Source organism: Thermobia domestica, chromosome 14, assembly GCF_964235325.1.
Source record: "Thermobia domestica chromosome 14, izTheDome1.hap1.1, whole genome shotgun sequence".
NCBI classification, from domain to species: Eukaryota; Metazoa; Arthropoda; class Insecta; order Zygentoma; family Lepismatidae; genus Thermobia; species Thermobia domestica.
The window spans coordinates 171,557,708-171,571,264 of NC_137467.1; the positions used below are offsets into that span (position 1 = coordinate 171,557,708).

At 38.6% G+C, this 13,557-nt stretch overlaps 1 protein-coding gene and 1 pseudogene across 3 annotated transcripts in view; one reads left to right on the forward strand and one right to left on the reverse strand.

Annotated features, from left to right (window-relative positions):
* Window positions 1–13,557, forward strand: part of crm (cramped chromatin regulator) — a 61,195-nt gene that overhangs the window by 35,160 nt on the left and 12,478 nt on the right. For all 3 annotated transcript variants that reach the window (XM_081739179.1, XM_081739178.1, XM_081739180.1), the window contains exons 11-12: window positions 9,378–9,939; window positions 11,836–12,041. In XM_081739179.1, coding sequence (XP_081595305.1) covers window positions 9,378–9,939; window positions 11,836–12,041 — 768 coding nt within the window. The remainder of the gene's footprint in view (window positions 1–9,377; window positions 9,940–11,835; window positions 12,042–13,557) is intronic.
* LOC145670632 (histone H2A-like) lies at window positions 10,280–11,675 on the reverse strand (annotated as a pseudogene).

Below are 13,557 nucleotides of genomic sequence, written 5' to 3' on the forward strand. Positions count from 1 at the left end.
CTGAGCTCGCACTCACTCGGGCTCGCGCTCATCTCTCTCGACTGGGCTCGCACTCACTCGCGCTCGCGATCACTTCTCCTAACTGGGCTCGCACTCACTCGCGCTCGCGATCACTTCTCCCAACTGGGCTCGCGCTCACTTCTGTCCACTGGGCTTGCACTCACCCGGGCTCGCGCTCACTTGTCTCAACTGGACTTGCGATCACTTCTCCCAACTGGGCTCGCACTCACTCGCGCTCGCGATCACTTCTCCCAACTGGGCTCGCACTCACTCGGGCTCGCGCTCACTTCTCTCCAATAGGCTTGCGCTCACCCGGGTTCACGCTCACTTGCCTCAATTGGGCTCGCGGGTATATGATGGGTATAAAGAGGTATTAAAATCTAGACTTTGACTAGCACTAGGCCTAATTCAGTAGAAAATAGAGCTATTAATTCTATATATCAGTTGTCAGATATAAAAATAAAATAATAAAGATGTTGCAGGGTTTAATGTATTAAACGTGGGCGGACTTTGAGGAACTTGAAATAAAATGCTCCAGATATTAAAAATCTGGGCTTTGACCACTAGTAGGCCTAGTTCCTCAATAGAAAATAGGCTATATGACTAGGGCGACGGTAATTTTGTCACCGGAAATTTCGTCACCGGTAATTTCGTCACCAAAATATTAGTATGTAGGTAATTTCGTCACAGAAATTTTTACACAGTAATTTCGTCAGTAGAAGAACATAATGTCAGCTTCAGCAAATGTTAAAAGCACAGGCAAAATGGGTCTATGACGGGTTTGTATATCATTATTTACAAATATTAGGATTTGGCAATATCAGAATGTTACGAAAATTTTCATCGTTCTTGTATTATTCTGTGAGTCTAAGCTCTTGGACCTGGGCGACGGTAATTTTGTCACCGGAAATTTCGTCACCAAAATATTAGCATGTAGGTAATTTCGTCACAGAAATTTTTACACAGTAATTTCATCAGTAGAACAACATAATGTCAGCTTCAGCAAATGTTAAAAGCACAGGCAAAATGGGTCTATAACGGGTTTGTATATCATTATTTACAAATATTAGGATTTGCCAATATCAGAATGTTACGAAAATTTTCATCGTTCTTGTATTGTTCTGTGAGTCTAAGCTCTTGGACCTTCCTCCATGTTGACTACGTCAGGTGAAAAGAGGCCATTGAAAGAATATTATATTTCAACTCTGAGTAAACATTGGTAAATAGTTATTGGAAATCTGTTAAGAAAACAAATTTATATAAAGGAAGAAAAAATATGTTTGGAAGTTTCCTTTAAATAGCGTGGACAGGTATTCGACCAATCAGAGACAAAGATTTGTTTACGTTTCCCAGTTTTAGCCAATTACACATCTTTCAGGTGTGTTTGCTCTGCTTCCTATTTAAGCACAGAAATAGGAGTTATCAGACATCAGAATAAAATATTAAGAGTGTTGCAGACTTTAAGTCTTAAGGCTGTCATCACACTTGCAGACCAATACTCATTAAATGAATCTCTTTCTTATTTACTAAGATCAAAACAACTTATGAAAAAAAATAAGCTTAGTGTTAGTAAATACGAAAAAAAAACTTGTTTGAGTGTTTGTTTGCAAGCACGACGGCAGCATTAAGAAGCAAAGCCTATCTGAGTATGATGATTTCGTAAAAAAAAAAACACCAGTCCTGTTAGCAAGAAAATTCTATTATGTAAGTACTCATGCCTTATCATGAAATTATTTTAATGCAGTTGATGAATTGTCAGGCTTATAAGAAAAATTTGGTTCGAAAATTTCCAGAGCCAAAATTAGGCTTACTGTCGCCCATGCTTCACACATTAAACTTGCAACATCCCTATTTTATTCAGATATCTGATAACTGCTATACGACATTAGTAGCTCTACTTTCTACCGAGTTATTTGGCCTATTTGTAATTGTAGTCAAAAGCTAGATTTTAATATCCAGGGCATTTTATTACAAGTTCCTCAAGGTCTGCCCACGTTTAATACAACGCAACTCCGCAACGTCCTTATTATTTTTTTTTATACCTGATAGATAAGTCATATAAGATAGTAGCTCCATTTTCTGCTTAGGAAGTAACTAACACCTGAATTTCAATATTCGGTGAATTTTATTACAAGTCCTTCAAGGAAGCTTATGTTTGCTATCGGTGAGCTTTTGTCCATCACCAATCAGAAGAATAATGTCGGGATTTACTTTTAAGTAGGTCCAGAAGTGTTGTGGGTCTTCGGTTATATTATTTTCAGCATTAAAGATAAAATCATTATGTGCTATTGCTATTTCACGCTTCACTTCTCTACGTAGTCTGCAGTACTCGTTATAATGATATTGGTGATTAATCATTCCCCTACTCTTAAGCCATTTTATGCGATGCTGCCATTTAAGTTTTATTTTTTGTATTATACTGTTACTAAACCAGCAAGGGTACCTTTTTTGCGTTGGCCTTTCCATGGGAATGCACTTCTCAAATATGTCATAAATTACTTTATAGAATTCTTCTACTGCTTTATTTGGATCCGTATATTCGTTTAGATATGCCAATCTATTCTCGCTAACTCATTATAGAGATTATCATAATTTCCTTTCTTAAAATTGAAACTAAATATGTTTTTGTTTTTTATTCTAGATGATTTAACATGCGGAAAGCTTATACAAATAGATGGGTGGTAATTATCTTCTTTAATTAATGGGTGTGGTTCTCTTATTAGTGTTACATTGGAAAGATTACTTATTACTAAATCTAATGTTCTCCCTAAGCTATTTGTAACATTATTGAGTGATTTCATGTCATGATATAACATAAAATGATAGAGACTTTGGGATTTACTCGTTGACTGTAGAAAATCAAAGTTTGTTCCAGTTATTTCAGGCAAATTCATATCACCCAGGGCCGCCCACAGGGGGGGTGTATGGCGCAAGCTGCGCCATTGAGAAAAATTTTGGGGGGGATTTTACTCTGCTTTCGAACTAGCAATTTTACTGTCGGAATAGCATTAAAACACGATTTTGAGAAGCTAATTTTCAAAAATTTTCCGGGGTGAACCCCCGTACCCCCTGCTTCGATACTCGATGAATGAAGTACCGCGCAAGTAGCCGTATGAAAGGAAAGGTTGGTTCGTTTTGAGAGAGAAGGGACGCCCACAGGAGGGATGAATGGCGCAAGTTGTGCCATCGAGAAAAAAATTGGGGAAGAATTTTACTCTAATGTCGAATAAGTAATTTTGCTGTCGTCAGAATAACATTGGAACACGATGCGACTTTTTTTTTTTTTTTTTTTTTTACATCTCGAGAATGAATCCCCCTGCCCCCTGCTTAGAAACTATGAATGAAGTACGGTACCGCGCAAGTTGCTATATGAAAGGATGGGCTGGTCGGTTTATCGCTTTGTGTAGGTAATTTACCCATTTTCTGCTGGGAGCATTTATTTATTTCTTATTTATACCACGTACGACACTTAATAAGTAATACTGTTCAATTGCTACATGATGTATAATAAATGAATTAATGATAATATTTTGTATAGTTTTCTGTTTGTGCGATTACATTTTCCAGAGCCTGCGGTAAACTGAAAACCAGTTCAAAAGTGGCATCACTTTGGGGGGGAGTGCGCCATCAGCTTTGGGGGGGATGGGCACCCCTGATATCACCTACAAGGAGAATAATGCTACCTATCGTACAATTACTTTCGATAAAATGAAAAAAATATTCGTATAATGATAGATGTGAGTTTGGTTCAAAATACACAACACAGATATAAAGCGGTTTGTAATTAACCATAGTTTTCACTAGAATGCCTTCTGGATTCTGGTCAGTAACAGTCACTTGACTCACTTCCAGGTTCTGTACTGCCAGCAACATCCCACCCCCCTTGCTTTACCACTTGTATTATAGTCCCTATCTTTACGATACACTAGGTATCTGTTATCGAAATACTCTGAATCAAAATAATCACAAGACAACCAGGTCTCTGTTATTACTACGATATCATAATTGTTCAATGAAATGTTGCTGGAAAACTCACATGCTTTGTTCCTAAGTGATCTCGTATTCATATAATACATTAGAAAATTATCATTTTTTGCGTTATCTACAACACACTTGCTGTCATTATTACATAACACATCACTGCACTCACTTTGAGAAGTCTTACCTTGTTGAAGGTCATTCTCCCTTGTTTGTCAAGGGATGCTTCTTCCTCCAGGGCGTGGATGATCTCTGCTCCTTCGAGCTGCATTCATTGTTTGTCTCAAAGCTGGAAACTCTTCATCACTCACCCCCACAGGCTCTGCAGGTGACCACACACTACAAGAAGCACCTGCAACTGCTGAATTTTTTGAAGCGTCTCCATTGTTCACACTCACTGAACACACACCAACTATATCACTTAGATTTTTGTCATCTGTGTTTCGTAGGTCCTCGATAGTATAAGATTTCCCATCAATATACAACTTATCGAATTGCATTCGCACCCTTTGTCCGCGTGCCTTGGCTTGAACCTGGTATTCATTGAGTTCTCTTCTAATGGCTCTAATACTATAGGAAAAATCCTGACTTATACGCACAGGTGTCCCCTTGGCACGATATGCATTTTTCAGTATGGCCTCTTTCCTTTTGTAGTATGCAAATTTAACAATGATCGGTCTATTTTTGCCCTTACCCATTCTGTGAGCTCGGTCTATATCAAGCGGGTTCAGTTCAATTTGGAGTCTGTTTTTAATAAAAGTCAAACAACATCAAAATCGAGTTGTAACCAGGGGTAAAAATTGATCTGAAAAGGTTGGGGAACGCATGACGTCATGTCATCCCTTGTGCCTATCTTTGTCCACTATATTTTTTAGGAAGTGGAGGGACGCCATAGATATTTTTGGAAGTGGGAGATGACATCCCCCGTGTTTTCCTTCACTTTTAACTCTGGCTGCAACAAACGACACGCCATCGTTTCAGGGTAGCTTTCGAAAAAAATACTTTAATGAAAGGAGGTGTGTGTGTGTGTTTTTTTTTTTTTTTGGATGTTGAATTGCTATCTTTCTTTTTTTTTTTTTTTAATAGCCCATTGACTTATATGAGGAAGTATTTTTCTTTTAAATAGACGAGATTTTACTCATTCAATTTTACTAATTTCTTCTTCTGGCCTATTTAAGGGTTCCTTGCTTTAAAAATATTCAATGTAATGATATTGTTTTAGTTTTTATTTATATATATTAAAATTACATAATACAGTGGTTAAATTTCGCATAGAATACATTTAAAGATCTCAAGAAGAAGTAGTCAGTAAAATTAACTGGCTAAAATTCTTTGTTTCCTCATATAAATTAATGGGCTGAATAACCATTATGATGCAAGTTATCAACATTCTTAAGAGCTGCTCTTGTTTGTTGGGATTTAAAGAAGCTATAATTAAATAATACGTAATTATTTCGCTCGACTTTTCTATGAACGCATAGCTTCATTAGTTGTTAGTAAATAAATTCCCTACTTCGCAAGGTCAAGTAGTTTCCTTATTCTATGATCTCGCACACACACACACACACAAAAAAAAAAGCTTGAGTCATGTAAGTTGTTACTAAAACAACAAAAACAAATACCTGCCTCAAATACCATCCTCTCATAATAGCCATGAAAAAGTCGGTTCTCTATCGAAAGGTGTTTGAAGTCCTCTGGACAATAAAATGACAGCTCAGACCTCAAGAATGTGATTTTTCATTTTGTAAAGTTGTTTAATTCTTCCTTTACAATTCTGCACATGGAATGAATTTCCTATTTTTTTGAGTCTAAAGCAAATTAGTCCACGTGAGCGTGGGCTCGCACTCAACTGAGCTCGCACTCACGCGCTCGCGCTCACCAGTCTCAACTGGACTCGCGATCACTAGCGCTCGCGATCACTTCTCCCAACTGGGCTCGCACTCACGCGGGCTCGCGCTCATCTCTCTCGACTGAGCTCGCACTCACTCGGGCTCGCGATCACTTCTCCCAACTGGGCTCGCACTCACTCGCGCTCGCGATCACTTCTCCCAACTGGGCTCGCGCTCACTCGGGTTCGCGATCATTTCTCTGAACTGGGCTCGCGATCACTCGGGCTCGCGATCACTTCTGTTAACTGAGCTCGCGCTCACTCGGGCTCGCACTCACTTCTCTCGATTGGGTTCGCGCTCACTGGGACTCGCGCTCACTAATCTCAAGTGGGCTCGGGCTCACTCGGGCTCGCGCTCAATTATTGAGCCCGAGCCCGGTTGAGCGTGAGTGCCGAGCTCACGAGCGTCGGGCTCGCGAGTTTGGTCACCTATGGTGTCCACTATGCATTTTCCATTGCTATAAAAAAATTATCATCATCATTGCTAACACTGTTTAAAGTTCAAGAAAGTGATTAGTTTCTTGTACCTACAAGTGTTGAATTGATTGACGACAAGAGTGGTTTCCACAATGCGAGTGCCTTCCGAGCTCCGTTCGATTGTTACTTCCTTTGTGGTCGATAGATATAAATACTTGCACGAGTCGAGAAAGAACTATTTATTTCAACTTCCAATTTTTCTGGAATTGTTAGGAAACGTGCAATGGGAGAAGGTGTGCTCGGACGCTTACTTTCAATTGGGTTTTTAATTTTCAGGTCAAGGAAAAGTTTATAAATTTAATGGAACAGAAATGATAGTTTCTTCTTACATCGCATATTGCACGTGATCACAGTCGCAGAGTAGACTGAAATATCGTGGAATTGAATCCTAAATAGAATCGAAGTAAGAGGTACACTCATGTCCAAAATGATTGTCGCGTATGTATAACTGCCTTCTTGTAAGAATATAATTTGATAATGATTTTGCAGGGTACTTTTACTACTGATACTATGTATATAATCGGGAAATGTATATTAGTGGTAAATTTCATAGGAAAAGAATTATAAATACGAAAATTAGAATGAGTGAAACAAACTTTATTCTTTTAGTTTTCAGATGACAATTTCTTTCTGCTTTACAAAGTTTAAACATCCAAATATCAGTTTGTTACATGCATTCCTGATGTTATTGCTGAGCAAATTATAGCTCTTTTTTTTCTGCTCAGTATAACCAAACCAGCACTTTCTGAGCTGCGTCCGACTATTAGTCATTTTCTTTGTGGTCGATAGATACAAATACGTGCAAGAATCGAGATGGAACCATTTATTTCAACTTTTAATTTTTCTGGAATTGTTAGAAAACATGAACAATTTCATTGTGGGAGAAAGTTCAGACGCTTACTGTACTCTTTTAAAAGATGAAGATGACGTGTGGTAAAAGAGGACGTTTGGGAACCCTGCTAATCGGATTTCATCTTCTGGCAGCAGCAGATTGCAAATTTTACATATTTTTATTATTTTCTTCCTTTTGAAGCCATTCCAGTATTATTGGAAACGTATACCTTCTGTCAAATTAAAAAAAAAAAAAAATAATAATCCTAACTTGAGAGAAAATTAATTGTATAGAGATATAGAGATTCGATGTTCCCAGTTAGTTGAAGCTACAAACTAGTTTAAACAGCGGGTTTGGTACATAATAAGTTGTTTGTGGTGTGTGGAAGATTGTTATTTATTTCGATGCATCTGAAAACATTAATTTGTGATCATAAGCTAGCTGAGAGTGTCGAACCTGTAAGTCTTTTCTATAGAGTTAATTTACTCTGTAGTTGATAAAGTGCATCTCTAGTGACTCTACCTACTTGACTGGTGAGTACCAAAGTCGACATGGGTATGTAGAGAACTGATAGGCTCCGTAGGTCACGAATACGTTGATCTTGATGTCGCAAAGTGAGGTGTGTTCGAACAAAGTCGAAAACTCGATTGACGGTCCTGACATTATTGTAGTCACTTCTCGGGTCCCCGTGCGCTACTGGAGAGGCTAACGATGGAGATCTTTGGGTCTATCCTCATCTCCCAATTCTACTGCGTAATTCTATGCCGCACATTACCCATGAAACTACAGAGATCCAGCAGGTTCCTCACAAGAAGTGACGAGAACCGACACAAAAGCACGGATTGTTTACTTGTGGAGGCACGTATCTCCGGTGACCAACGGGCCCCTCGGGTATTGTGAGTGTGGGGACAACAGTAAGAGACACTAGTTTTCCTAATATGCAACCCCCGATGTCGCATTTGAAGTTGTTCCAGTGCCAGGGCTCAAAACAGCCAGACACTGCTGAGCGTTCTCGGCTATTTCGACCCATGCGTTAGATGAGCTTGGTTTGTGTGTGTGTGTGTGTGTCAGAGAAGAAACTGAACTGTGTCTCCCCCATAACACGCTCGTAGCTACTGGCATGCTAGATATCACAACTAAGCCCAAAATGAGTTCCACTGGAACCAAGTCAAACTCAGTTCTTGCACTGAAACAACCTCAAATTTGATACCGGGATTTTGCATATTCGGAAATTAGTGTATCTGCTCTTTGTACCCTTTGTACCCCATACCCACAATGCACGAGGGGCCCGTTGACCACCGGAAATACGCACCCCCATGCTTTTTACTCTATCCGTGCTTTTATGCCAGTTCTTGTCACTTCTTGTGAGGAACCTGTTGGATCTTTGTGGTTTCATGGGTAGTGTGCGATATAGAATTACGCAACGAAGTCAAGAGATGAGGATAGATCCAAAGATCTCTACCAAAAGCCTCTCTAGTGGCGCACGGTGACCCGAGAAGTGACTTCAACACTGTCGGGACCGTCGATCGGTTTTTCAACTCCTGTTCGAACACACGTCACTTTGCGACATGGAGACCAACGTGTTCGTGACCTACAGAGCGTACGTGTTCTCTTCATACCCATATCGACCCTGGTACTCACCGGTCAAGAACGTAGGGAGTCAACAATGCATTGGATGGAGATGCCTTTTTTCGTAAGTTTGAGGGGAAATATGCATTTCTAATGATTCTCAAGCATTATAATGTAAGGCAAAATAAAAATACGTGAAATTCGCAGTCTACTGGTGCTGAAGATGGGGTTTAATTAGGCCTTGAAATATTTCAGAGGATGATTAATGGAACGTGGAGATGAAGAGTTGTAAATATAAATGTTTCTTGCGTTCTTTAAGTAATTACCCAATAATTATCGTTAAGATTTTATTACTTCTTTGTGTTCTCTACATAGGACGCATTTTGTTTCTTTGAGATTTATTGGTTTTATCGAGCTTGACAAGAAGATAGACTTTTGAGAATAAGGAATAAAATAATGTTAAAATAAGCAGTTGTTGCTGCCGGTGATTGAATTTTCCTCCAAATATATTACAGGTGATAATTCACAATAAATCTGTCAAGAGAGAACACTTGGGCGAGCTCATAAAATAATTAAGATCTTCGATTTTTTCACTTCAGTGTTAAGATTAACATGTACATTTTTGTTTTTCAGAAATTTCGGCCAAGGTATTGCAACCGAAGAGGAAGGCATGGTCGGAAGAATGTGGTTGTTCAACGAGTGCTCCCTCTACTGCCGAAATCTCCGAATGGCCACGCAATGGTCACACTGAAAGTGATCCCACAGACTAGTCAATTGTCCGGAGGTTTTATACCAATGACAGCGCCGTTATGCACGTCATCATCTGTTCTAACGATCGCTCCGGCGCCGGGCGTCATTCAACAACCATCACAAACATCCGTGCCTTTACAACAGCAAACAGTGAAAACGCTTGTGACCACAGCGCCTGTGATCACGCAGACTGTTCCAGCGGAACCTGACAATACTTTGCAAGAACCAAATAACCAAAGTTGCCTTTCGGAAGTCAAAAATGAGGAAGCGAAAGTGCCACCTGTAAGCGATGCTCCTTTGTCGGCAGTGCCATCTTCTCCACCGAATATCTCGTCGCTGTTGGATATTTCGTTGCCAAGTGCAGAGCTAGCACTTACTGAAGGCACGGAGGCTAGTCAAGGGCTGCTGGATGTGGCGTTGCCAGATTCCAATGCAAACTTCGTTGGTGAGTATCATTCTTCGAGTTTACACGATCCTTTTACAGTTATTGTTCAAAGTTGGATTTCCTGCGACAAACTTAGTTTGATACTTTCAAATGGATGGGTTTTTCAGTGCAGTTTTTTTTCTAACTTACACAAAACTACTAAATTGTGTATATGATTGGTTAATTCATGCAGAGATTTTCTTTCAAAAAAATGCTCGAGAATCCACTTAGGGATAACGCAAAGTATAAGTTACTATAGTTTTATAGTAGCCAAACACGAAAGACTGTCATTCCTCAAGAGCTTCATCGTGACTCTCATATAAAAAAAATGTATAATTTGTATGAGAAATAGGTCTTACATTTATGCCTTCTTTACAGTTTTCTTGAGCAGAATTACGATTTGTGGGTAAACGACCACCCTGAGCGATTGTCACTCCAGGCAACTTGTTCAATTTCTCGTCATTACTGATAGCTAATTGCAAATGACGTGGAATAATCGTAGTCGTCTTGTCACAAGCAGCGTTGCCTGCCAACTTAAGAACCTCAGCTGCCAGGTATTCCATGATTGTATCCAAATACATGGGAGCGCCAGCGTCAATTCTTTCAGTATAGTTATCCTTTCGCAAAAGACGATGGAATCTGCCTACCGGGAATTGAAGACCGGATCTGCTGGGGCGGGACTTGCATTTTCCTTTGACTTTTCAGCCTTCGCCTCGACCAGATATTGATAACTAATTTCTAAAGAGCTCCATTGTGGATGGCCGCATAGTTAGCGTATGCAGTTTAGGCGTGGGGGACCCCGGGTTCGATCCTCGATAATGTAATTATTCGGATTCCACGTTAAGGCTCTCTTCTAGGCTCACTTTTTCTTTTCTTTTTTGCTTCTAGCGAATAACTTAAAAGACAGTGAAGAATATCAAAAATAAAAAATGTGAGCAAGATAGTATCCACAAAATGCTGTTAAGTTAAGAACGGTTTCCAAACCTTTTTATTTGTAGATCGGGAATTAGGGTTTTTCTACTTAGAAATTATTTCTACCGTTCAATTAATATGAATTCTAACGATAATTATAAAATTTTATAGTATCACAAAACGATATAAAAACGATTTCGAAAAAAAAAATCCCAATTCAAGTGCAAAATCATAAACTAAAGGGGTGTCACCATCCCTTTTATCCTAATGACCAATATAATAATACAGGGTGCTCCAAAAGTAGGTATAAAACCCTGCATTGATTAAGTATGACAGTTTAAGATAATAAGGTTATTTGCTTCGGTCTATTCCGACTTTAGGGAATAAGTGAAAAGAGATCAAAAACAAATAATAAAGTAGCCTAAGTTAGACCTGTATAAATAATAATAATAAGTAAATTTATATAAAATGCCATAAGTCGATCAGTACGCTAGACTGTATATCTACTTTTGGGCCACCCTATACTTCAGCTGTTTTGAAAATATACCTTATTAGGAACATAAGATTTTTTTATATTTTTAAAATAAGATTCTGATTTTATTTAAATTTCTTCTGTTTTAAATTTATTTCTGTTTTTGCATTTTACCGTGTTTTTAAACTTTTGTGTATTAAATTTTTTCTTCTTTACTTCTTTCGGTCGAAAATCCTTTTAACAAAATAAGTAGTGAAAGCAAGCAAATAATTCACAATGGGGCATATTATTACCAGAAAAAAAAAAAAAAATCGGGGACCGTTGGTGTACGCTATAACGACTTCTTAACGCTATAAAATCTCGTTACTCTCATGCTAACAAACAACAGGCCAAAACTAGGTTAGAATGCTTGTAGAAACAGTATAAAACAAACAAAAAAAAAAAAAAAAAAAAAAATGACGGTAATACTTTTTAAAATGTTCTTGATACTTTTAGAGATATTTAATATATAAATGATGTGCCTTGTTTTGCAGACTTGCTTGCTAATGAAGCAGCTAATCAAGGCGTATCGAGTAGCTGTGGTCTCCAGACTCCTGTGCGTGTAGCTAGTCCAGAAATCCCTAGTGGCCTTAATACTCCTGTACGCGTCATTAGTCCGGAGCTAACGAGCAACACACCGCCACCGAGTCCTTCGCGGATCCTCAAAGAGGAAACGGACAACCAGTGGCTCAATTCAGAGGTAAGTAGTCACATTTCTTTCTCTGGTCTTTTAATGTGGAAATTTGTGTATATTCATGTGATATGTGCAGTTATACTAAATACAATGAAGTTCTTCGGGGTCGTAACACGGCAAATTATGAATGCGTTAAAATATCGAATAATGCTTTTGATAAAGTGGATACTTTCATATATCTAGGATCATATATATATATAGATTCTTGATTGGTAGAGATAACAAATTATGTTACGTTATCTATGATTTCAGTTGGAATAGTAGTCTGAAGAAGGAAGTGATATACTTCCGAAACTGTAACATTTCTCATTAATTTATAATAAAGATTATAGACAGCCTTGTAAGAAAGTTATGTTTAATTTGTATCTAGGATCAATATGAATAGACGAAAAACATATTCACGTCAACTAAAAGCAGGGAATTCATGTTATTATTCAGTTCAAAATCTCTTGTGGTCGCAAATTCTGCCGAGGAATTTGAAGCTTAAAATATATAAAACGACAATCATGCTTGTTGTTCTATATGGATGCGAAACATGGTCGCTTACTCTGAGAGAAGAACATTACTCTGAGACAATAAAATGCTCAGACGAATATTCGGATTCAAGAGAAACGGTAATAGGGAATGGCGGAAACTTCATAACGAGGAACTACATAATTTATACGGTTTACCAAACATTGTTACGGTCATCAAGTCTAAGAGGCTTAGGTGGGCAGACCATTTAGCCAGGATGTAAGAAAGTAGGTACGCTTTCAAAGTCTTAACTGGAAGACCAATCGGAAAACGACCATTAGGAAGACCTAGGCGCAAATAGGAGGACAATATTAAGATGGATCTCGCAGAGATAGGAATAGAAAGTAGAAACTGGATCCAGTTTACTAAGGATAGAAGTCAGTGGAGAGCTTTTGTGAACGCGGCATTGAACCTCCGGGTTCCATAGGTCATAGGGTTAGTTAGTTAGTTACAGGAGTACTTTGCAAAACGTGGTTTTTTAGCAACATGGTTTTGTTATTACATGTATTTACGACTTGCGAATAGGTTTGCCAATTCAAATTCCTAAAAATTGCGAAAAGAAAAACAGTAAATAGCGAGTGCGCACTGTATAGATGGAAAGTCTGATCAGTTCTAGTATGAGCATGTGATATGACGATATACGAGGAATGATCGAAACATTAAAGCTTCCATGTTATTATTCATTGTAACTTAAATTTTATTTGTAGATTAATAACATGTCTTAATGCAGGTTTTTGAAGCCTTCGGATTCTGGTCATGTATACCCGAGAAGCATTAAAAATGATGACACGTCTTGAAAATTGGTCTAGAGTAGAAGTGAGGTCACTGGTGCGGTTCCTATGGGCCAAAAACACTACACATGCTGACATTCATACAGATTGTAGAGACCTGTGGGGAAGGCTAAATTTCGAAGCATCATGTAGGAAAGTGGTAAATATGGACCAATATTGTTAATAACAACCCTGGACACAGCGGAAGACCCAGTACTTCAACCACACGTTACGCTTGG